The sequence below is a fragment of the Crocuta crocuta genome, unplaced genomic scaffold (genome assembly GCF_008692635.1).
Source record: "Crocuta crocuta isolate KB4526 unplaced genomic scaffold, BGI_CrCroc_1.0 scaffold143, whole genome shotgun sequence".
In the NCBI taxonomy this organism is placed as follows: domain Eukaryota; kingdom Metazoa; phylum Chordata; class Mammalia; order Carnivora; family Hyaenidae; genus Crocuta; species Crocuta crocuta.
In genome coordinates, this window is record NW_027529175.1 from 5,080,851 (window position 1) to 5,107,107 (window position 26,257).

A 26,257-nucleotide genomic window follows, 5' to 3' on the forward strand; every position below is an offset into this window, starting at 1 on the left:
TCCTGGGGGTGAGGTTCCCATCGATCTTCGCAAACCCAGTGCGGTGATTTCCTTTGTTCCCTGACGCCGTGCACAAGTCACGAAGCCGTATCTAGACCGCGGCCTCTGCGTCGGAGTCATTTTCAGGGTCTGGAGCGCGTGCGCACCGCCGTGGGCGGCCGGGCCGGCGGGACACCTGCCGCAGGCCCTCCTCCAAGCCGGGCCTCACCGTCTCGGTCTTGTTTCTCCTTGTTGCTACAGATGACGCCGCGGGGTCTTGAACTCTCTGGAAGCAGTGCGTTCCCGCAGCCTGCAAACCAGCCTTCTGTAACCGCAGTGCCGTACCCCGAGCGACGAGGAACTCCGTGTGGGCTCTCTCCCCCCCCAAATCCGCCCTGCACCCCGGAAGAGCCGTGCGGGGGTGCGGCCCGGGGCCTGGGGCACGACCCGCCGTGCGGTTTGAGCGCCCGGGAGGCAGAGCCTCGCGGGGGCCGACGGACAGCCCCCTCAGGGACCGCAGTGCCGGAGGGAGACCGGACTCCTGGCTCCCGCCCGGCGGGCCCCCTCCGTCCAGGTGGTTTTTCTAGTAAAAAGGGGAGGGTGAGGACTGTCCAAGCAACAGTAGTTGCCAGAGGAAAAAAAGACACATTTACGATTTTTACGTGGCAACGTGTTGCTGTAGGAAAAAGTTGAAAGTCTGGTCGTTGCGCTCGTCGGCCGGTAGGAAAGGACGAGCGGGTGCTCGGCGGCGGCGCCAAACCTGCGGCGGAGAAAGGTCGGGTTTGAAGAGGAGAGCGCGGCCCGGGGGGGGTTCTCTGGGGTTACTCAGGGCCGTGACTTGGGCTCTGGGGAGCGGCGGGCCCAGCGGCCGCGGAACCCCGGAGCCAGAGGGCCTCCCACGAGCGCGGCTCAGCGCCCCACGGGTTCCGTGTGGCGACGGGCACCCGAGAAGGGACAAGCAGAGCACAAGACTGAGCTTGCGACTTTCAGTGAGAATGGAAACCCCACGTTTTCAGAGACTTTATTCTACGGGGGAAGGTCCAGGCTTCCCGTTTCCCTCCCAGAAGGCTCTCTCCCCGGGGCCCGCAGACCAGGGCAGGCAGGCTTGTCAAGGGCGTCCGGGTTCACGCAAGGCGGAGCGCGCCGTGCCGGGGGCGCGGTGGCGGTGGCGGTGGCCCCCGGGACCCTGCTGGGTTTCCTGCCAGACTCCGTGTCGCTCCCCGCGGGCGGCGCTGGGCTCCCCCGGGTACGGAGAGAGTTAGGAGCCGAAACGTAAGGTTGGGACGTGTTGAGAGCGAGAGAGGCTGGAGACCTGCTTACGACATTCTTTTCCTTTGCGAGGCATGAAAAATCAATCGTTTATGTTACTCTGGTCATAAATAAAATTTTAACTTCAGCTGCGCGTGCCCAGCGTTCGTTCCGGCAAAGCTGACGTCGTGTGTGTGAGGAGCCCTTTCACCTTCAGTTCTCTCTCCAGTGAGCAAGTGAGTCCTGTGTGTGAATCTTTTAACAGGCAGACAGAAGTGTGGGTTTTTAAAGACACACAGTGGCACCAGAGGGGCGCCTGCGCCTGGCGACTGGTTGGACACAGGGCAGACCGAGGTGACCGGCCTAGGAAATGACGGGGAGGGGAAGAGCCGCCGCGCTCGCGGCCGTGGGGCGTCCTTGCTGAGCTGAGCGGCCGCCTGCAGTCAGGGCCGCTGTCCCCGATCGCACTGAAGGGCAAACTCGTTGCCACACGGTTGGTGTGTGAGAAGCGCTTGGAGCAGGACGCGTTTGTGTGTCATTCTGTGGGTGAGAAACCCGGCTCCCCGGCCCCGGGGTCGTGCCCCCAGCGCGCATGTCCCACCGGCCTGTGGCTTTCAGGAATGACGGGAGACTGTACCGTGGGGTACAGACCCCAACACCCCGGGTCCAAGGTGAGCGAGTGAGGACAGCCCAGGGTGCGACTGGGGTTGACTGAGCTCACGTGGCAACGGGGACGGGCCAGTGGAAGTTGTGACGCAGAAGTGGGGGGTTGGCGGCAGCGGTCCCTTTCTTAGAAGGGAACGGAGGACACGTGCAGTGGCCCCTGCTCGCCCCACGCGGCGAGCGGTCGGCTGGGTGAGGGTGGGGGCAGGGCTTTTGTGGCTCGATGTGGGCGCACAGCGCGCTCTGTTTACGGGAAGCAGTGAGTGTCCAGAAGTGACCACGCTGCTCCCCTGTTACACTTGGGCCCAGCCCGTCTGAGGTAACTCTGTGAAAGTCTGAGAGCACACGCGAGCGTGTGTGTGCGCACACGCGCACGGGAGGGGCAGAGAGAGACTCCCAGGCAGGCTCCCAGCTGTCAGCGCGAAGCCGAAAGCCAGGCTCGATCTCAAACCACGAGGTCACGACCTGAGCGCCAGCCGGACGCGTAACCGGCTGAGCCCCCCGGCGCCTCCCCTCCACACTGTTTCCGGGACTGCAGACCCACGTGCGCCGGGGAGCTGCTCTCCTCTGCACAAAACTTCTCCGTTTGAAAGGGAAATGGTGGTGGACGCCGCTGCAACTTTCCTTCCTCCCCAGAACCACGTATCGGGGTGGAGGAGTCCGCTGTTACTCGGGAAGCTCGTGTCCAACATTTCCTCCTCAGGTTTTACTTAGAAAACTTCGGGTTGCACTGGAGTAGACAGATTGGAGACATTGCAGTTAGAATGTTCTTTATTGATACTTTCTGCATTGCCATGAGTGCCTCTGAAATAACTTCCCATGAAACCCGGCTTTAACACCTATACCTCGTATATTTGAGAACCAAGGGTTTCCCTGAAAGATTACTGAACACATACGTACTAGGCAAGGCCTAAGTGAAAACAATGCAGAATTCAACGTTTTTCTGCCTTTCAAAATGACAGTTGAAACTATGGCACAAAATTGAACCTTCCTTTGACAACTTGGTCCGCGCTAACTCACAGGAACCTTAGCCACGGGACGGGGGCCTGAGTGATGGAAGCGAGCCGCCGCGGCACAGGCTGCTCCAGCAACTTGTCCTTCAAGAGCAAGAACCAGGCAGCTGTGACCCTGCCCGACTGGCCCGTTCGTCCGCACACTCCCCCAGGGGCTCAAGGGGCCCTCGCGGTCTTAACGTGACTCTCGGTTTCTTTTGGTGCTTTCTCGGCCTTCAGTGTCTGGATACTGAGAAAGATCTAGGGTCAAAACTCTGCTGAACATGCAGTCGTTGAACTGAAATGAGAAAAGACCGCTCAAGTCACTTCTCTACTGAGGGAAAACGTGTTATTAAACATAAAAGGCCACTAGTGAATCCGGATCTGCACTTAAAAAGGAACATCTATAACCACCGGTCTCCGTGCACATCAGCTTTATGGTGTATTCTCTGGTAAAAGGAACAAGCGTGTGCCATCCCGACATCCTCCTCTCCGGCACACGGACTGCTCTGAGCGGACACAGGAGACGCTCCAAGGACCGGGCTCCAGGCTCCATTCACAAAGGAAAGGGGTGCAGATGGAGGAGGCACCACGGGCCTTACTAAGCGACTGCTGCTCATCACAGTTCCCCTCAGCTGCCCCCTGATCCGGGAGCCCCCACCCCTGTCCTTGTATTAGCCTGGGATGGTGTGTAGCAGGAGGTCTGGCCGGCGGCCCTCGGGGTCACTGGGGTCACTCTTCCCCTGGGTGTGCACGTGTCCGTGTGCCACGCACGTGTCAATAAGCTGTTTTCCTCTTGTTAATCTGCCCTTTGCCGGCCTGATTTACAGCCCCCACCCCGGCCAGGGAACCTGAGTGCGGAGAGGAAAAAGGTCTTTTTTGTTCCCCGACGTGGGTGACAATTTCCAGAGGCTCCCAAGAATCTTGTAGGCACAGGAAGGAAAATTAAGTTTGTTCTTCGTTTAGATGAAAACTCAGCAAGTAAGGCCTACTGTCCCCAGACTGAATGCTCTGACTTAGCTGCTCTACCCCATTAGCCCAGGTAAGTATTCTGAACAGTTTAAGGTGTGTTTGAATTCTAAGTTACTATACAGCTTGGAATGTCCAGTGAATTTGGGGTTTGTCCCCCGCTCTGGTCCTTCCTGAAAGCTACATGGGCCCTTTAGTGCCACCCACAGTGCATTTGGTCTAAAACATTGAAACATGACAGAAATACGAACTACACTGTGAACGGTTTACTGTGCGTGCACCTTACTGCTCCGGAACTATCTTTCACTTAAAGTCGATCTTAAAATTTCTGTGTACTGCCACAGAAAAATATCGTGAGTTTTAAAAAAATCTTATTTGATTCAAAAAATCATTTAAGCCTGATATTTATCAAACAGTACGTGCAGACTCCACTGGGACTTGTAATTCACTCCAGGACACAACGAGGTGGCGTCAGGGGCCCGTCTTTACCTCTGGGTAGATGCCTATCAGCGCGTCGGCCTGGGAATAGAACTCCTCCTTCAGGGAAATGACGACCATCTGGAACTGCTCCTGGGTCTGCTCTTTGATGTAACTTGAGACCTGGGGAGCGGGGAGGACAAGACACACATTTCACCAGCAAGGAGGCGGCCTCCATTCTGGGCCCCGAGACGGTTGGTGACTGTGCCGGCTGGAGTCGCCCATTGTAGGGGACAAGGCGCTTACCTGCCTTTCTGGTAACTCAGTAAACCCAGTATAAGTGCAGAAATGGAAACAGCTCAGATTAAAATAAAACGTTAAAAAAATTGTAAATCTTAACGTCTAAAACTTTAAGAATATTTTAAAGAACAAAGCTCTAACTTAAGATACCATCAAGTGAATATGCAATCAGCGTTCATCACAAGATAAAAACTACCACTCAGACATTATCAGGGTGAGGAAGGACTGGTCTGTAAATCTCCAACTTCCTATTTTGCTAATAAGTCAAAGCCAGATGTGAGTGAAAGATGGCAATTATATATGAATTCCTAATCCACCCTCAAATTATTTGGTTAGAGTTGAACTTGGTGGCTCCTTCAGGAAGCTCAGATCCAAGGAATGAGAGTAAGAACAAAATTGGTCAGAAAGGGGTCTTGTTGAACAGACCATGCAGAGAACCCAGAGAAAGATGGAGAAGAGCTTGGCCAGTCTCCCAGGGGATTTGCCAACTCCCTGCACGTCTCTGAGGGGCTGGAATGGCTCTTGTCCGCGTGCCCGAGTCCTGACCGCGCGGGGACCGAGGTTCCAAGGACCAGTGCTGGGAGGGGAGTGGCCGGGAGGGGAAATGGCTTTTGGCCAAGAGGCTGAACTCCAGGCAGAGGGAACTCCGCGCTGTGCTTGCGGAACTGCCTGAGGGGTGCGGGGCTGGGGGGGAGGGCACCCTAGGCCCGTGGGAGCCGCTCACCCCGTGTCCGCCCACACTCGGCAGGGCAGCGGAGGGGCCACCAGGGTAGATTCCGGGGGAGGAGACTGAGTTAACAGGTCTTTGGTACACAGGCTGGATGCCCACAGAAAAGGCCTAAGACCTCATCCCTGGAGAGGCCACTCGTACGTGGCAGTCTTGTTGGGAGGCACGGACACCTTCAGTGCCACTGAAAACAGCAGTCCACAAAAGTAGACCCCCTCCCCCCATACAGAAGACAGGCTTCACCTCCTTGGGGGAGAGGTCTCCTAACTGAGTCAGGCCACCGGGTCCAATGAGCCGATGCACGCTGGCTGGCATTCCAGAGACTACAGATGGTCTTTTGTTCCCGTTTTCTTTCCCTTCCCCAGTTACCCCGATGCCTGGCAGGTCACAGAAGGTGGCTCTTTCCTGTCCTCTGCAAAGTTCAACTGGGGATCTGTTTTCTCAATTTTGTGACTGGAGTGGACACGTCAGAAAGTAGGGGTGAGGGATCTGGGCTGGGTGAGGGCAGCTGGGGCAGTGCTGACTGAGGCCACTCTGGCTGCCAGAATGACCTCCGCACCTNACTCCAGGGACCCGGGCCCTGCCTGGTGGCACCGGGACCGGATCAACTCTCAGAGGTGGGCCCCTGAGCCAGGCCCCCAAGACCAAGGCATACGCCTCCATGGCGCTTTACAAATGGCGTGGTCCTTTCTGGAAGATGGACGTGCCTGGAAGTGGAACCAGGAGTCCGATCCACCGTCTGCACAGCTGCAGGGCCGTGACACCGGGGCTCCGTGGGCCAGAAGCGCCCCCCTCTTTGGCCCTGCGTCCGTGCGGAGCCCGCCCTCCTGTCGGAGCTCACGGCGGAGGGAGGCTTCAGAGCCCGGCTCTCTCTGGAGGCTTCACACTGGCCAGNGCTCTGCGCTTCGGGGCTCACTTCACACGGAACTGCCGAACCGGCTCCCGCACCGTCCCACTTACTGCAGACGGGACCAGGGACAAGTGCGGCAACTGGATACGCGGCAGTAAGTGAAGGGCGGCGGGCGCAAGTCTGAACTTTAGCTCCTCCGGAATGTTATTGGAAATGCTGTTCTTGGACCTTCTGAAACCAGCGGTTTGGTCCCGTTTGCCTCGGGCCTGCGGGTGTCCCTCTTGGCCCCGGTGTCTAGGAGTGGGGAGAAGCCCCCCAGCAGTGCCGCGGGCTCAGCACGGAGACCCTTGACCCCCCGTTCTGATTCCCCAGCAGTTCGCTGAGGGCCCCCTGACCCCTGAATGAAGACGACCCCCCCAGTCATCTTCTGCTTAGATCTCTAACTTAGATTTGGTTTTCAGAAGCAACAACAACAAAAAAGATCTGGTTTTCAGTCCGCTGTTATCAAACAAAGGTGTGTGTCGCAGGGGGACTGCCTCTGAGCAGAGGTGGTCCTCGGCTCACAGGCGGGGTCTGCTGGAGACTCAAAGCAGGGGGAAACGTACCTTGCCAATGTTCGTGTTGTCCAGGGCTGCGTCCACTTCGTCTAAAACAAAGAACGGAGCGGGCCGGAAACTAGGAAGAAATCACCGGTGGGTTACAACCTTCTGTGACAAGAGGCCTGACGGTACTCAGAGTAAACAAGGTGCGTCCCCCCGGGCGCTTCTGCCTCGCCCACGCCGCCCGGTCCAACGGGCAGTGCTCACTCAGTCGGCGTCCCCCGCGACCTCTGCGGGTGGCCCTGGGGCTGCCCCCGCTTGCCGCCCTGACCTCACGGATGAGCATCTACTCCCACCTCCCCGCCGCTCCTCCCTGTGCGGTGCTCGAACTGTTTCACACCGCGGGGCCCGGGCGCGGTGCTTCCACGCTAATTAGCTCCCCGTGATTTCCTCTGACGTCAGGGGTTTAAATCCCGTCCGTACACTGCTGGCTCCCGCACCTGCCTCACGTGCCCAGCAGCCTACCCAGCGGTTCCAGGCGGGCGTCTGATAAACAGCTCAAGCTCATCCCAAATCCCACGCCTCCCCTGCCCCTCCAGACCTATGTCCCCCCCCAGTCTTTTCGCTCGAGTTGATACGGGGTCACCCCTGCCGCCTCCGTCCCGCCCCACACCTCGTCTGGTCAGCTCTGCCCCCTGGTCCAGCCCATCCTCCGGTTTCTCCTTTCCTGCGACAAGTTCCCGAGCCCCGTGTCCACCACTGTCACATACAGTCCCTTCACTACACATGCCGGCTGTCTCTGGCCTCAGGGCCTTTGCACTTGCTGTTCCTAAGGTCTAGAACAGTCTTCCACATGACCTGCACCCTTCATTCCTCAAATCTTTATTCAAATGCTGCCTTCTCAAAGAGGCCTTGCCGGGTGACTCTAATACTGCAAACCCTTCCCTGCTACTTACTGTCTCCATTCCCTACTTTTTCTCTATGGCATCTGTCACTTCCGGATAGTCCTTATGTTCGAGAGTTAGTTTGCTAAAATACCTTCTCATCGGTCTTCCAAAACAAAATACAGTGTATCTGAGGAAAGGATTTTGTCTCGTTCCCTGCCTACACCACCACCTGGCACACGGCAGAGATCTGGTCAGTATCTGTGGGAAAAACGGGTGGTAGTGACACCTAGTAATAGTCTTATTCTGCAGAGACTTGCTCAACGCAGAGTCCTGCTGCCTCCTGCATTAGTGGCGTTTTCTTTCCCTTTCCTGCACTGGCCTCTTCCTACGAAGGTGGGAACTCACGCTGACCCTCACGAAGGGACAGAGGCAGCGCCAGGTCCACCTGCGTCTTCATCTCATGACTTGAATGTGGAAAGTCAGCTGTCCTAATTGTAGCTGACGTTTCCTTGATTTACTTCGCAAACTGCCATCGCCATTAGTGGAGATGAGGAGGTTAAACACTTTTTCAGAAGAAATACTTTGCGTGACATCCTCTACAGAAACACAGCTGAGTATACGGTAGGAAAGTAATAAACAGGCTGGATGTTTTGTTCTGCTTGCTAACTGTTTGTTGGCAATCCTGGTGTCACATCTGGTCATTCCAGGATTTCTTTTTCTCCTTTTCTAGAAACCTGGAATATAAGTAGCCTCTGGTAATTCCAGAAATTTAATGAAAATCTGTCAGAGACCGAATTATGTGTTAGATTTGCAGTCTCAATGGTTATAGGCCTAGAACAACCTGAATTGGCTGGAGAAAACAGTTTTGCCCCACATATGCTGAGAGAGAACTTCACCGTGGCCTTACCTGTGCACAGCGAACAGGAGGGCTAACGCTGCCACACACTTTTCTCCCCCTGACAAATTGTCCATTGGCATGAACCGTTTGCCCGGAGCCACGCAGTTGTAGCTAATTCCCTCCAGGTAAGGCTCTTCTGGGTTTTCTGGGCTAAGAAATGCCTGAAACACAGGTTATTTATTTAGCAATATCACAGAAACAATTAGTAAATTTCGACTTTGGAAACTGAGACGGTTGAACTACGAAATACGCTATTGGTTAGGTTTCCCTCCATTTTGATGGGAAAACACCAAGGCCTGTAAATAACGGACACAGCTTTCCCCGCGGTCACGGGAAACAGGGCTGTCCAGGCGGTAGGAGAGGGAGACACTGTCACACACACAGGACCGCCATCAACCTCAGTGGCACCCGTCGCAGTCTGACAACAAGTCTTCATCCAGGTCACCCGCTGGCCCCACTCCTCAGCCTTTACCGAACAGCTGTTGCGGGCCAGGTGCCGTAGACACAGACGGCGATCCTGCCTTCAAGAAGTTGATGGGTTTATTTTAGTCTTACTTTACTGAAAATAAGTAAGTTATTTTCAGCTCAAATTCTAAGTGTCTGATGCAGGACCAACTTTCAGCCGGAGAAGACCCCCACAGGATAGGGAAGAGCAGCTGGGGAGGACCCAGTCCACCCCTTGACCCCACATTCAGCGCCGCGGGGTCTGCTCTGCGTACCGACCGCGTCACGGGCACGGTTAGAGCAAAGGCGCTGTCTCAACACACTCCCTGCCTCTGGTTCTGTCCTCTGCTGTGGGCCTCTGCCCAGTGCCACAGACCCCAGGCCAGCCATTCCCAAGACCCTCTACGGAACATGCACCGGAACTACAGAGACCACTGGAATTAAATTAGTACCAGACAACAGAACTCCAGAACTGAAGAGAATCTAGAAACAAATGCTGAGCACCACCCTGCCCCCTCCATTTTTCAGATGAAGAAATAGGACCAGAGAGGTTCTGCCTTGTCCAGGCTGACCAGTGGGACAGTGAGTGGGGTCTAGAACACCATTATTACGAGCACCAAACTTCTGGAATTGACTTAGCTCCAGAAGTGGGTCACTCAGATAATGGTGGATATTGACTCCCCACCAGAAAACGCATACCACCCACACAAAGTTACCAGCAATGGTCGGGGTGGAAACGCCTACCTGGGCACTGGTGTTTCTGCAGAGCTTCTTGTAGATTTGATCAATGGAGACAGAGACATGCTCAAAACACTGGCTGAAAAGGTCGTATCTCCTTTTTTTCACCTGTTCAAACTCTTGCCTACACATTCTGGCTTCCTTTCTGCTGGCCTCGAAAGCTGAGAGAGAACGTTCTTTATTGTGAAGACCACTGGGGGGAAGGCTTCTCTTATTGTAATTTTAAAGCATAGAGTTTGAATTTGGTTATCTTGAGTAAAATCTATTTTTAAAATACCTCAATTGTTACTAATTCCAAGAGCATGGCTCTTAAAATTGATGGGCCCTTTTTCTAGTAGGGCTAATTTTTTTAAATGTTCTATTTATTTCTGGGGGAGAGAGAGAGAGAGAGACAGCGTGAGCAGGGAAGAGTCAGAGACAGAGACACAGTATCTGAAGCAGGCTCTAGGCTCTGAGCTGTCAGCACAGAGCCCGACGTGGGACTCGAACTCACAAAGTGCGAGATCATGACCTGAGCCGAAGTCGGACGCTCAACCGACTGAGCCACCCAGGTGCCCCATAGTAGGGCTAATTTTAAAATAATAGTGACAAATTCAGTGAAAGACAATCTAAGATGACCGTCATACTGGTATAAAAAATTATGTTCCAATATAACCAGGACAGTTGTTTTCAAATTAAAGCAGAACATTTTTTACAAAGGCAGCAACCAGTGACTCAGTACCGAAGGTACGGATTAATACGGGACGAGAGAGGAAGATGCAGGTTAGAAATAAAGACCCAGAACCCACAGCCCCAGGAGTGCAGCCTCGCTGGCCAGTGGCAGCCCGGCCTCACCATCTGTGGACTCCTGGAACTTGTCCCTGATGGCCTTCAGGTTCTCCAGGGCCCTCAGGTTCGGGGCCGCCGTCTTCAGCAGGACGTCTTCCTGGGCCGCCACCTGCTGCAGCAGGAGCTGGAGGTGGGCGTCCACTTCTTTATCGGATTCAAGGGCCTATTATTGGCAAAGAACAGCGAGGACTTGCCTGCCTTTCGGACCCTAACTGCTGTGTAATTAGGCCCAGGGCCCCTGGGGCCCAGGTCCCAGCCTCCCTTTCCCCGCGCCCGCTCCTTCCCTCCCTCGGACGCCTGGGAGTCGGGACCGCGGTGGGGCCGCGCCATCCACAGCTCCCTCGCGGGCCGTGCTCCGCCGTGGCTCCAGCGTTCTCGATACTGCTCTCCCGGAACATGCCTCACCCCCGTGCTCCCCGATCCAGGTAAAAAGCAACAATTCATAGACCACCTTCAGTTTCTCATTCATTAAAAAATGCTGATTGTTTACTTGTGTATTAGACCCTGAGGAGTCAATGACGAAAACGGTTCTGCCCGTGCCCTTAAGGAGCTCACAGGGAAGCCAGGCACACAGGCTGGCATCCGCGGCCGTGCGGGAGCCCTGTAAGGGCAAGCGGAGGTGCTGCGCGGCAGCGAGAAGCATCCAACCCGTCTGGGGGGCAGACACTTCACCTGAAACCACCAGGGTGAGCAGACCTTGAGTGAGGAGGGAAGGGAGGAAGGGGTGTAGGCATGAGCTTCCAGGAAAGCGTTCTTGCCCTCCCAGGGTGCCTCACTAACATGTGGACAAATGTAGCGTTTCAAGGCACCGAGAAGAGAATTATTTGAAAAATGTTGGGCAAACCTGGCTAACTTAGGCAACTTTTTAAAAACAGATTCTTACTTTATGCCATCTACCACAATACACTTCAGATGAATTAAATAGGCAATGAAAACAAAACAGGAACATTTACTCAGTAATAAGGTGGGTAAGGATTTTCTAAATATGAAAGCACTAAATAGACTATAGAAAAGACAAAAGCTTTTCTGTGATTGCCAAAAAATAGAAGAAATACAACCCAAGAGCCCAACAAACCTCACAACACCTATTAAAAACATGTGAAATTAAAAGATATGGATGTTGCTACTTGGCATCTACCCTCCATTTCGTCCTTCTCACAGAGCCCATGTTTGAGTATTTCTCCCTCATGGGTCCCCTGTAGGTGGTGTGNTTAACCGACTGAGCCACCCAGGTGCCCCAGCCCTCCTTCACTCTTTAGAACACACCACTGCAGGGGCGCCTGGGTGGCTCAGTCGGTTAAGCATCCAACTTCGGCTCGGGTCATGATCTCACAGTTCGTGGGTTCGAGCCCCGCGTCGGGCTCTGTGCTGACAGCCAGCTCAGAGCCTGGAGCCTGTTTCAGATTCTGTGGCTCCCTCCCTCTCTCTGACCCTCCCCTGCTCACGGTGTCTCTCTCTCTCAGAAATAAATAAAACATTAAAAAAAAAAAAGAACACACCACAGCAAAGGCAGCCCATCTCTTCCCTGAAGGTTGTGGTTGTGGTTGTGTGGCTGGAGCGCTAAGGCTGCCTAGTCGCCATGCCCTCCCTCAATGAGAGGAGTGGCCTCAGGAGGGAGTCAACACACAACGAGGTGCAGTACTGCAGCAAGGCTTATGGGGGTGATGGAGACACAGAGCCAGAGCTGCTGAATTGGACACCTTGACACCGGGCCCCAGGTCTGTGCTCTGCATCTGGGAAGGATGTGTCCCCTACTGTGAGGGCCACCCTGGGACAGTGACAGGCTGGAGTATGGTGGCTACTTCCGTCTATCTCAGGGCTTCTCAGAGACTAAAGATCATTGTCAATCTCCAAGGAGGCAGCCCTGCAAAACACTCTGACCACAGATTTCATTCGGGAAGGATCTCCACGATACTGATGTTCTGTGAACACACAGTGAGAAATGCGGAGATAAACATTTTTTAAAAGTTATCTATTTATACCATTTCTTTGAAAACCATTAGGAAATCTTTTTCCCCCTACACTTATGGTCTAAAATTTTTTCTGTATTATATTTAAATATTCAATATCACCATGAATTAGCCTGAACAGAAACCTTCCAGTTACCTTCAAATCATCTCTTAGAGCGCTGTAGTCTACCTCAATGGCTTCTTCTTTTTCATAGATGTCGCCTGTTGCCTGGGTACTTTCTGCTTCAGTTCCCAACTGAAAAACAGAAGAAGCCCTTTCATTGTTACGTGAAATGGTGATCTCCATTCATCCGTCTGCCCCACGCCCCCTGATTGATTGCCACCTCGCTCAAGTTAAAAGTTAAAATCCTTATGTGGCCTATAAGGCCATGATGCCCCGGCAACAAGAGCCCCTGCTACTGCATGTGCATAGGATGGTGTTGAACCAGTGATCTAGCACAGTCTCTCCCACCACAGAAGAGTCCTGGAGGCCTGGGTAACATGCCCTCTGTCTGAACACCTCCAGCGGAAGGGAAATGTCAGGTTCAACCTCAAAACTGTGGTAAGACAACTGTTCCTGTAACAACTATTGTAATTATTTCTACCCAGTGTTCCTTGTTCAGCCCTCTGGAGAGAGAGAATTTCTACCTCGTGCCTTTCCTAGTTCAGCCTTTACAGAAGATCTTATATGGCATCCCCATCATGTGGCCGCTACCAGAAGTACTTACAAAGTTCCAGTCAGGGAACTTATCGCTAAGGCCCTTCACCATTCTAGTACAAAGTGTTCCCTAGGAGAAGAAAGCTGTTTCTGTGGCTTCTCCTTCCTAACCCTGTATCCCCCTTGGGACCAAAAAGAACAAATGTGACCCTTCCCCTGTGACAGGCCATCTTCTAATGGAGAAGAACGATCATATCCCCCAGGCCTTCTCTTCCCAGCACAACATGGTTGAGACCTTTTCACTCTCCTGAACGCTTTGCTGTTAAGAAGCATCATGCTTTAAAAGGTGAGTGCAGGGGCGCCTGGGTGGCTCAGGCAGTTAAGCATTGGACTCTTGATTTCAGCTCAGGTCATGATCCCAGGGTCAGGAGATTAAGCCTTATGTCAGGCTCCTGCTTAAGATTCTCCCTCTCCCTCTCGTCCCAGGCTCGAGTGTTCTCTCTAAAAAATAAATTAAAAAACCCCCAGACATNCGATTAAGCCTTATGTCAGGCTCCTGCTTAAGATTCTCTCTCTCCCTCTCCCTCTCGTCCCAGGCTCGAGTGTTCTCTCTAAAAAATAAATTAAAAAACCCCCAGACATTTTTTCTATAGTATAATGACCGCTGTTTTCCTGCTCCCATCTGCTTCTGCTGTTAACAGATGTCCCTTCTCTTCCTGCACCAGCATGAGTGGACCCGCGACCCAGAACGAGCCAGAGTTCTTCCCCAGGATTTTCCCAGCACAGAGCAGGGCAGAGTTCTCTTTCCCTCCCGGTCAAAGTTAGTGGTTACAGCTGCAGCCCTGTGGGGAAGGCCTATTTGGGAGAAGAGAGCCAATATATACTGAGCCAGAGAGAGTTCTTGACGGTGTTCAAATTCCTGGACTGAGTCGGGCATGAGGTCACCTCCACTGCAGTCCTCTTCCTTTACCCCCTTTAAAACCTTCTGAACTGGGTTTGTCATCTGTGACCAGGAAAGGGCTTTCCCCTTTCCTTACCTCCTGTCTGGAATGTGATCTCTGCTAAAATAGAGGAAAACAGACAGCGACTTTGAGAATTAGGTCAATCTGAGAAGCAGTCATGCTAGCATGGACTAAGGGCACCTCCGCAGTGGAGGATGGATGGAACGGAGCAGTCCGACTGCAGCCAGGCAGAGCAGAGGGGGGAGGCGCGTGGAAGGGAGACCCCAGGCAAGTACGAGCTCAGGGATGAATGACCTGGAAGGTGGAACAGTTACTGACGCCATCCTGTGGACGAGCTAACGGAGATGGTCTGTCTGAAGCCCACAGCAGCCGCCTTCCTAACACCACCCGCAAAGGTGGCTGAGTCCAGCAGCTCTGACTCCTCTCGGGTGCTAATGTGTAGGAAAGAAACTCTGGCCCGTCCTGTGGGGGCTCAGCGGACATGGATCAGCAAGAGACAGAGGAGGCCTGCACAAAACGCCCAGTCCTCCGCATGATGATCATTTTGCCCTTCCCCGCCCCCCCCAGGAGACCTCTCCGCGCCTAACGGGGCTCTGGGACGAGAGGGTGTGTCCGCAGAGCCGGGACTTCACGAGGCAGCCGCAGGGCGGCACGTTAAGCTCCACACGCCGGCGGGAGTCCCCGGCGGAGTACCTCCACTTCGATGATGTCGTCCAGCGATCCCATCAGAAGAATTATTTCAATGTCTTGAACTTTGCAGTCAAGCAGCATATTATGCTTCTCTAGCCGTTTCTGCTCCAAAGAAGTTTGAACACTTACAACTTCTTTTTGCCATTTTCCCACTTCCCTGTAAATATGCAGATATGAAAAGTGATTGTATTTTACTCATTCATAAAGTTGTACCAAAGAAGAAAAACTAATGTGTTACAAATAAATCTACATGGAAAAATGACTACTTTTTCCTAGGAGTGCTGTAAGTTCTAGAGTTACCTCACTGGTGCTTGTCATATAAACCTTACCACTCGTGAGAAAGGCCATGAATGTAATTAATTTATCCAAGTGAGCATTTTCAAATAATAATTACTTGAATCAGGCTAGCTTTGTTTTAAAATCTAGATAATTTTTCAAGCTGCATTTCTCCCTCAAGAGAAATGCAGTGTATAAGCTGTACACTTTAGAACCTCAAACCAATAGAAGCAATATTTGAACAAGAGAAATGTCCTACCAAGTAAGTCATGACAAACCTAATGGACCGAATGTTTTATTTACTACAGCCCCTATTAATGTAATGCCTTCTATCTTAAATGAAGGTTTGGGGGTTTTGCCAGTTAAATAAAATAAATCCAGAATTATGTGGCTTTCAAGAATACGATGATGAACAGAGATGTGCTTCTGTTTAAACTAAATACAACAGTGAAAACAACTGAAGAGTAAATGAACTTAAATTGCACTCAAAACTCTTAGACCAAGAACTTTCTGGCTCTATCTTTGAACAGTGAGGAAAACTGTGAAATGCTAAGAGTGGAGCAAACATAGAGCACATTTCCTCTGATCGCTTACAGCTGCGTCAATCACACAGGAAAGCAGAGGTCGCTGGGGTGTAACAAGACACCTGACTCAATGTGTCTGTCACCACCACAAACACACACGCTCGCTCATATGTGCCAGGTTCTAAGTGTCTATGAACAGCCCCTCACTGAATCCTGATGACTGTCCCGGGAGGCGGGCAATGCTGGGACCCCACGTGACCGTTCACTACCTGAGGAGAGGAAGGCACGTGTACCAGCGGCAGAACCGGGGCGCCAACCACGCAGGCTGGCCCCAGGTCCCGGCCCGGCCCGCCGTGCCCCCTCTCACAGCCGGGCTGCAGGGAGACCCGTACGGCAGCGTCAGGGGGACTTAGGGTGAGAGACACCTCACACAGGCCCACGTTTTCATCTGCCAAAAAGAACTATTCATTCTAAACAACTGACCACTTTTTTGGTTTTCCCCTAAATGAGAATGCTTGAAAGGTATGCTGTGGGACACATATTCAAATAACAAAACTGCCTGTAACAAATTTCAAATTAGTAGTAAATGTCTTTAAAACTCTGATTATGGTCCTTTAAACTGATAAACTTCTTAATTACCTATCAATAGCCAAAGCTTTCTTCCGTTCTTCTTCAACCTGAGCTTGGACTTTCTCGGTGTTGGCATTCTGAGTGACAAATATGTCCTTAAGTTGCTGCCGCTTTGCCAGGAGTTCATCCACAATTTGCAGACACTTTTCTTCAGCCTGAATGGGATGATTTGCACTGCAGACTTAGCTATCTTTCACATTAATAAGGTCAACAGATCATCCTACCATCAGCAAAGCAAAGCAGTGATCCTGTGTGCTGCTTGAACTTCTATTCCAGCACGTGACCCACTCTTGTTCTACACTTCTTGGAATTGCTGATTACTACCTGCCTTTCTCTTTCACTTTGGATTCATTCTCAGCTTGCTACGCTCTGACTCTGTTCCCACTGTCCAATGAAAATGTTGTTGGTACTGTGACCTCTCAATTGGCAAATTAAGCAGACACCTCCCAGACTTTACCCTTCTGACAACTGTCCTCACTCCCTCCTTCCCGAGATCCTGCCTCGCGTTACTGCTCTTCACCGTCTACCGCTCTGCCCGGGGAGTGGGGTTGGGGGTCTCAACCATTCACATATGGTTTCAATTTACTCCCATAAACCAGCCTAGACTCTTCCGGTCATTCACGTGCTCTGTATCTGCTGGAGATTGCTATCTAGACGTCATACAAGCAACTCAAGCTCTGCGGGTCCAGAATTTTCTCTCTTTAACTTGCCCCTCTATCCACCAATCATCCAAATTAGAGCTCAGGAGTCCTCAGTGTCACANCTTCAGAAGTCCGGCAGTGTTCACTCGATGAAAGAAAGAAATTCAGTGCCAAGGCGCTTTAGCCACCTGTTAGTAGTTACCTTCTTCAGGTTGTCAATGTCTTGTCTGCCTTTCTGGATGGTTTCTTCTAATATACTGATCTTATTCAGCTTCTTCTTCAGCTGATTGCGACTATATTCGAGTTGAATATTAAGCCGAGTTTTCTGTTTCTCAAATTCTAACCTAGTATAATAGAGTCAAGTGTTACAAGTGATAAAGAGCCTTTAGTTCTTTATTTTTAATTGTTATTATGGAAAATTTAAAAAAAACTACAAAAGTAGAAGGAATACTATAATGAATCCTGTTTCATCTAGAGCTCTACTGGTCGCTGCCCTCCAGCACTGGGTTATTTGAAGCACATTTCATACATATTTTCATCTGTAAAGATTTTAGTATATGTCTCTGAAAGTGAGGTGACCATTAGAACAAAACCACAAACTACTATAGATAGAAACGATGACCATTCCTTAATATTAAATTCCTATCACTGCCAGATTTCTGGAGTCTCATTAAAAACAAAAAAAACTGGTTTTAGTCAGCATCCATACACTGCATATGATACATGTTTCTTCCATCTTTTATTATCTGTAGACTTCCTTCCCTCCTCTTTACATTACAATTTATGTGCTTATTCTTCTTTATTTGGCCAGTCTTTCCAATCGGCTAGTCATCCACAGACTCCAAACTTGGGAAGTAAAGAACATGTCCCTTCCCGAAGCACCTTCCTACTTTGCCAGCTTCACAGACTCCTCGTAGAGAATTCCAAGGCCAACCGTAGTTCATTCTTCCACCTTCTCTCTCAAGTTCCCTGCTAACAGCATCGTTCAACCCAGAAACCTTGTAAAGCACAGTCATGAGAGACTGCTAGGTACTGCTGACACACAGACCACAACAGGAACAGTAATGATAAAACCAGAGAGCTATTCCACGAGAGGGGACTGTGTGCCAGCCGCTGTTACGAACGCCTTTACATGAACTCACTCACTCAAGTCCTGACTCTCTGAGGTGGGTGATACTGCTATCCTTGTTTACAGTGAGGACAAGCAGACCAAGGCAGAGCCAAGTTTCTTGCCCAAGGCTACCTGACTCGGAAGTGGTGGAGCCAGGTGTGACAGGTGTGACACGCTCTGATCTCTGCTAGCATGCGCTGACCATGGCGCCTGTGCCGTGGTTAAGAACAAACCACTGCAGGATTTCTTTCTGCTGCGGTGGCAGACATGCAGACCACGTGCCAGTCAAACCTTCCTCGCTTGGCTCTGGAACACCACAGTACTCCAGCTTTCCTTTCCCCTCCCCAGATGCCCCTTAATAGTTCCTGGTGATCTTACCCAGGCACGTGACTGTAAGTGCCATCTGCATACAAACCCAGAATTTATACCTCTAGCTGGGACCTCTCCCATGAACTCCTAGCATGTACATTCAACTGCTTACTCCACATTTTCAGTCGGACGTCAGAGGCATCCAGGGTACAGAACAGATAAGCTACTGGAAGTAATAAGAGGTTTTAGCAAACTTATGTTAGATTAATCTAATAGTCAATAGCATATTTCTACACCAGTAGAAACCAACTAGAAATATAGCATAAAAATAAATACTGTTCATAAGAGGAAAAAACCTATAAAATATCTAGGAAGTAACTTAAGATCACACAAGATCTCAAAGGAAAGTAAAACTTTAAAATTCTAATAAAGGATATAGATGATTAGAATAAATGAAGAGACATACTATGTTCTTCGGTGAGAGGACTTGATATTTTAAAGATGTTCTCCCCAAATAAATATATAAGTCCAATGCAATCCCAATCAGAATTCCAGCTGGATATTTATGGAAATTCAATAAACAGTAGTAGACATAATTCCTTAGAAAGATAATCTATTGCAGTTCAAGTAGACTTCAGAAAACAGAATATGACAGGGATAAAGAGGGGGCATTTTACAAGGATAAAGGAATTAATTAAGCAAAAAGACATAATGATCCCAAATACGTATAGACCTAATCACATGAAGTAAGCTCACAGAACTGGAAGAAGAAATTGACAGATTCAAAAGTACACTTAGAAATTTCAACACCCCCTCCCTCAGTGTTTGATGAACAATCAGGCAGAGGACCAGTAAGTCACAGAGAGGACTCGAGTGACTGGATTCAACTGCCACCCCAAGAATAGTCCATCCCCCAGCAGGTGTCTATTAAACAGGACACTTCTGGACCCCACAACGGTTGTTGAAAGAAATCACAAGAGACATTAGAAGGTATTTTGAATGGGATGAGAATGAAAACACAACATACTAGAAGTAGTGGGATGCAGCATAAGCAATACTTACAAGAGACAGTTCAAAATGTTTACATTAGAAAATAATGCTTATATACCAAAATAAGTAGAAGGAAGAAAATAATAAAGGCGAGAAAAGAAATGAACAACATAGACACACCACAGAGAAAAATCAATGAAGCCAAGAGCTGCTCTTAGAAAGGATCAGTAAAATTAATGCCCCTCTAGCTAGGCATCAAGAAGAAAAGTAAGATAAATCGCCAATATCAGAAATGAAAGAGACAACATCAGTACATATCCTACAGACATTAAAAGGATAAAAAATGATCATTAATAACTTTGTTAATAAATGTGACAACTTGGATGAAACACATAAATCCCTTGAAAGAAACAAACTACTAAAACCCATTTGATACTACTTGGCAATGACAAAGAATGAAATCTGGCCATTTGTAGCAACGTGGATGGAACTGGATGGTGTTACGCTAAGTGAAGTAAGTCAGTCAGAAGAGACAGACGACATATTTTTTTTTTTTTTTACAAATAGTTTATTGTCAAATTAGTTTCCACACAACGCTCAGTGCTCATCCCGAAAGTGCCCTCCTCCATGCCCATCCCCCCCTTCCCCCCACATCCATCAGTCCTCAGTTTTTGTCAGCATTCAAGAGTCTCTCATGGTTTGCCTCTCTCCCTTTCCCCCACCATTTCCGCCCTTCTTCTCCCCCTTGTTCCTCTGTCAAGTTCCTCCTAATCCTCCTATACGTGCAAACATATGGTATTTGTCCTTCTCTGCCTGACTTATTTCGCTCAGCATAACACCCTCAAGGTCCATCCACGTTGCTACACACAGATGCCATATATTTTTACTCATATGTGGATCTTGAGAAACTTAACAGAAGACCATGGGGAAGGGGAAGGGGAAAAAAAAAGTTACAGAGAGGGAGGGAGGCAAACCATAAGAGACTCTTTAATACTGAGAACAAACAGGGTTGATGGGGGTTAGGGGGAGGGGAAAGTGGGTGACGGGCATGGGGGAGGGCACTTGTTGGGATGAATGCTGGGTGTTGTGCAGTAACCAATTTGATAATAAATTATATTAAAAAAAAAACCTATTCAAGGAAAAAAATACCCTGACTAGCCCTGTATCTATTAAGAAAACTGAATTCGTAACTAAAAACCTTCCCACAAAGAAAGTGGGTGGCCCCAGTGGCTTCATGGGCAAATTTCACCAAGCTTTTAGGAGAGAAGTAATCTAATTCTACAAAAACCCTTCCAGAATAAACAAGAGGAGAGAACAATTCTTGATTCATTTTGTGGGTCTTCCTTCCATTAGGCATTACCCTGATACAAAAATATGACAAAGATATTTCAAGAAAAAAAAATTATATATACCTATACACTCATGAATGTAGATGCAAAAATCCTTAACAAATTTTGGCAAATCAGATCTAAGAATATTTGAAAAGGATAATACAGCATGACTGAGTGGGGTTTACCCTAGGTAGGTCAGTTGGTTTAACACTCTAAAATCAATCAGTATAATTCACCATATTAATAAACAACACCCCAACCATGTAATCATCTCAAAAGATGGCAGAAAAAGTCCCCATTCATGATGAAAAATTTCAGCAAATTATAAACAGAAAGGAACTATCTCATTCTGCTAAAGGGCACCTTAAAGTCAAAACCATATCTAACTGTGAAAGACTCAATGCTCTGCCCCTAAGCCTGGGAATAAGGCAGGATGTCTGCTCTCACCGCATTTATTTATTCAACATCGTACTGGAGGTTCTAGCTAGTGCAGTAAGACAAGATAAAGAAATAAGAGGCATACTAATTGGAAAAGAAAAAATAAATTTTCATTTTCACTGAAAGATGATCATTTATGTAAAAAATTCTAAGGAATCTAGAAAACAGCTCCTAGAACTAATAAGCTTAGCAAAGTTGTAGGATACAAGCTCAATTTATAAAAAACAATCTTATTTCAATACACTACCAACAATCTATTTGAAACTGATAATTAAAAACAGCTCTATTTATAATAGCATAAAGATATAAGGTACTTAAAATTGAACAAAACATGAATAAGACCTGTACACTGAACACTGAAGAACATTAATGAGAGAAATTACGGGAAATCCACATAAGTGAGCCAGACACTATGTTCATGCATTAGTACTGTTAAAACATGTCATGTTTTAAAACATGTCCCACATTGGTGTACAGATTCAACACAGTCCCGATTAAAAAAGTCCCAGCAGACTTTTAAGAGCAGTTGAAAAGCTGATCCTAAAATGTACACGGACATGAAAAGGACGTGGAATAGGCAGGGGCTTCTCTGTCCACTGTTGAGGTCTCAGTGCCTAAAAGAGTTCCTGACTGACAGGAGGCTTATATTAAATCGGCATTGAGTAAATAAATGGACTATGAATTATAGAGAATAAAATTAAAGGGAATGGGCCAAAAAATATTTTGGCCAAAAGAATAGTTTTTACTTCTGGACAAGAGGAGAATGACTGATTTTTTAAACAGGTTTTCTCTATGTTCTCTAAGAGGTACACACTACTTTTATATTTAAAAATTATATTTGATTATATGAAAAACCCACAACTAACATTATACTCAATGGGAATAAACTGAGAGCATTTCCCCTAAGGTCAGGAACAAGACAAGGATGTCCACTCTTACCACTTTTATTCAACATAATACTGGAAGTTCTAGCTACAGCAATCAGAAAAGAAAAACAAATAAAAGGCATCCAGGGAGCCTGGGTGGCTCAGTCGGTTAAGTGTCCAACTCTTGATACCGGCTCAGGTCATGACCTCATGGTTCATGGGATCAAGCCCCACACCGGGCTCTGTGGCCTGCTTGGGATTCTCTCTCTCCCTCTCTGTGCCCCTCTCCCACTTGCTCAGATGTGTGTGCATGCGCTCTCTCAAAATAAACAAACATTTAAAAAGTTAAAAAAAAAAAAAAAAGAGAGAGGGGCGCCTGGGTAGCTCAGTCAGTTGAGCGTCTGACTTTGGCTCAGGTCAAGATCTTATGCTTTGTGGGTTGGAGTCCTTCATTAGGCTCCACTGCTTTGATTTGGTGTCTCCCTGTCTCTCTGTCCCTCCCCTGCTTATGCACTCTTTCTCTCTCAAAAATAAATGAACATTTAAAAAATTAAAAAAAAAAGAAAATACATCCAAATTGGTACTGAAAAAGTTAAACTTTCATTATCTACAGATGATATTATAATACATATAGAAAACAGCTACTAGAACTGATAGGTAAATTCAGTGAGATCTCAGGATGCAAAACCAATGTACAGAAATCCATTGCATTTCTATACACTGATAATGAAGCAGCAGAAATTAAGAAAACAATCCCTTTACAACTGCGCCAAAAGTAACAAAATGCCTAGGAATAAACTAAGAATTAACTAAAGAGGTGAAAGACCTATACTCCGAAAACTATAAAACATTGAAGACAACACAAAGAAATGGAAAGACATCCCATGTTCATGGACTGGAAGAACAACCACCCTAAGCAATCTAGATATTTAACACTATTCCTATCAAAACACCAAGAGCATTTTTCCACAGAACTAGAACAAACAATCCTAAAATTTGTTTGGAACCACAAAAGACCCTGAATAGCCAAAGTAATCTTAAAAAAGCAAAGCAAAACTGCAGATATCACAACTCCATATTTCAAATTATATTACAAAGTCGTAATCAAAACAGTATGGTACAGGCACAAAAACAGACACATAGATCAAAGGAACAGAATAGAAAACCCAGAAATAAACTCACAATATGGTCAATCAATCTTTGACAAAGGAGGCAAGGCTTTGCACTGGGAAAAGGACAGTCTCTTGAACAAATGGTACTGGGAGAACCGGACAGCTAGATGCAAAAGAATGAAACTGGACCACTTTCTTTCACCATACACAAAAATAACCTCAAAATGGATTAAAGACCTAGCTATGAGACCTGAAACCATAAAAATCCTAGAATAGAGCACAGGCAGTAATATCTCTGACACTGGCCAGAACAACTTTTTTCTAGATCTGCCTCCTGAGGCAAGGAAAATAAAAGCAAAAATAAACTATTGGGACTACATCAAAATAAAAAGCTTCTACATAGTAAAGGAAACAACCAACAAAACTAAAAGGCAACCTACAGAATGAGATAAGATACTTGCAAATGACATATCTGATAAAGTTAGTATCTAAAATATGTAAAGAACTTCTATGACTCAACACCCAAAAGACAAATAATCCATTTAAAAATGAACAGAAGACATGGACAGACATTTCTCCAAAGAAGACATCTCGATGGCCAACAGACACTTGAAAAGGTGCCCCACATCACTCATCATCAGGGAAACACAAGTCACAGCGAGTTATCACCTCACACCTGTCACAATGGCTAAAATAGAAAAATACAAGAAACAATAGGTGCTGGTGAGCATGTGGAGAAAAAGGAACCCTCCCTCATGCACTGTTAGTGGGAATGCAAACTGGTACAGCCCCTGTGAAAAACAGAACAGAGGTTCTTCAAAATTTAAAAATAGAAGAACTACCCTACAATCCAGTAATCACACGGCTGGGTATTTACCCAAAGAATATGAAAACACTAATTCAAAAGAATATATGCATCCCTATGTATACGGCAGCATTATTTACAATAACCAAACTATGGAGGCAGCCCAAGTGTCCATCAATAGAGGAATGGTTAAAGAAGATGTGGTATGTATATACAATGGAATATTACTCAGTCATAAAAAAGAATGAAATGTTGCCATTTGCAACAACACAGATGGAGCTAGAGAGTATTATGCTAAGTGAAATAAGCCCGTCAGAGAAAGACAGATGCCATTTGATTTCACTCATATGTGGAATTTAAGAAGCAAAACAAATGAACCAAGGGAAAAAAAGAGGTAAAACAAAAAAGAGACTCCTAACTATAGAGAATAAATACATGGTTACCACAGGGGAGGTGGGTGGGGGGATATGTGAAATAGGTAAAGAGGATTAAGAGTAAACACACTTAATCTTGATGAGCATGGTGTAATATATGGAACTGCTGACTCACTATACTGTACACCTGAAACTAATGTAACACTGTATGTTACCTATATTGGAAATAAGATAAAAAATTTAAAAGTAAGTAAAAATAAAAATTACATTTGATTTTTGTATCTATATAAGATGATGGATGTTACCTAAACTTACTGCAGTAAATAATTTTACAATGCATGTAAGTCAAACCATTACTCTGTACACCTTTTACAGCGATGTATGTCAATTTTACCTCAATAAAACGAAAAAAAAAGACAAGTACCTAATACAAAATAAACCAATCAACGAGATGCGTATAAGTCAAGTCTAGACCTTAAATAATCTGCTATCATAAATGCTTTGTGTTTCCTATTTCTGCATGACTGATTACTTTTAAATATAAAATGATTATACCCTGGGCAAAGGCACTATCCTTTGACTTACAATACAAACTTGTTATTGTCACTACTGTACCCTTAAATTTAGAATTTATTGTCATATTGCCAAAACAATTATATTTGAATAGATAATATATGGATGTGGTACAATATTAAAAAGGTGTCAGAATACACAAAAAGTAAAATATCTCTTTCCCACCCTCAGTCTTCTCAGAGGCAACCACTCTTTACGATTTTTAAACACACGTGTACATATATTCTCCCCCAGATTGTATTTGTCTTCATTTTCTTCAAGGTGTTTTGCCACACGAAACATCTTTATTTCTATACCTTTGCATTTCATCCTTTCCTCCCGGTGTGGGAGGAAACACCGGTATGGCTCCCGGTGTTTATGTCACACTGAAAGACCTTCTCTAATTTGAGGTCATTTAAAAAAATTCTCTTATGGCTTATTCTAGTATTTTTACACCTTCATTTTATTTATTAGAATGTTTGGCATTGATCTGAGTCTAAAGAATGAGACAGGGATCCAAATGGNCCTCCTGGTGTGGGAGGAAACACCGGTATGGCTCCCGGTGTTTATGTCACACTGAAAGACCTTCTCTAATTTGAGGTCATTTAAAAAAATTCTCTTATGGCTTATTCTAGTATTTTTACACCTTCATTTTATTTATTAGAATGTTTGGCATTGATCTGAGTCTAAAGAATGAGACAGGGATCCAAATGGGTTTTTTCCAAGTTCAAAACACATGTATCCAACATGATTTACTGAAAAAATATATTTTTTCTCTACTAATATGAAATGCCAGCTTTATATTAACTTGAATTTCCCTTATAGATCTGGACTCTATTTGGGAGCAAGTCCCTCAAGATTTTAATTAATCCAACGTCATACATGTTTTAAAATCTGGGAGTCTTAGTCCTTTCTCATCACTTTTTTCAGATTTTTTTCTTAGCGAATTCTGAATGTGAAGTCTAGAATCAGCTTACCTAGTTTAAAACAACAACAACAACAACAAATCTTGTCCACACATGTGTTGAGATGAAATTATAGATTCAATTAGGGAGAACCAATTTCTTTATAATACTGAATCTTCTTATGAAAGAACTTGTCTGCCTTTTCTTTTTATTCAAGTTTATTATTTCTTTGTCTTGTTTAAGTTTCTTTTTTAGAAAAGCCTATTTTCTGACGGGGGGGGGGAGGGGCAGAGAGAGACAGAGAGAGAGAAAATCCCAAGGAAGCTCCGCACTGCACTGCCAGCACAGAGCCCGTGCACAGCTCAAAGCCACGAACTGGGAGATCATGACCTGAGCCAAAATCAGGAGTCAGATGACGACTGGGTGAGCCACCAGGCGCCCTAAAAGTTTCTTTACATACTTTCACATTTAGTAAATTTATTCCTAAGTACTAAGTATTTTACCTTTTTCCTCTCTAACATAATTTAGATATTTTCTCCCTACACATTGTCTCCCTGGTAGTTTCTATATAGAAAGGCTACTAATTTTAAAATTAATTTTTATATTAATTTTTTAAATTTATAATTTTCATATTAATATTTGTATTCAGCTATAT

General features: G+C 47.1%; 1 protein-coding gene across 1 annotated transcript in view; it reads right to left on the reverse strand.

Moving 5' to 3' along the window:
• Positions 1-2,643: 2,643 nt before the first annotated feature.
• SMC1B (structural maintenance of chromosomes 1B) overlaps positions 2,644-26,257 on the reverse strand; it is a 71,092-nt gene continuing 47,478 nt past the window's right edge. Inside the window, exons 16-25 of the mRNA XM_077758014.1 lie at positions 17,012-17,153; positions 16,178-16,323; positions 14,742-14,895; positions 12,586-12,684; positions 10,486-10,642; positions 9,658-9,812; positions 8,479-8,630; positions 6,751-6,820; positions 4,341-4,451; positions 2,644-3,180 (exon numbers count right to left, since the gene is read on the reverse strand). Of these exons, the coding sequence (XP_077614140.1) occupies positions 3,079-3,180; positions 4,341-4,451; positions 6,751-6,820; positions 8,479-8,630; positions 9,658-9,812; positions 10,486-10,642; positions 12,586-12,684; positions 14,742-14,895; positions 16,178-16,323; positions 17,012-17,153 (1,288 nt within the window). The 3' untranslated portion in view covers positions 2,644-3,078. The remainder of the gene's footprint in view (positions 3,181-4,340; positions 4,452-6,750; positions 6,821-8,478; positions 8,631-9,657; positions 9,813-10,485; positions 10,643-12,585; positions 12,685-14,741; positions 14,896-16,177; positions 16,324-17,011; positions 17,154-26,257) is intronic.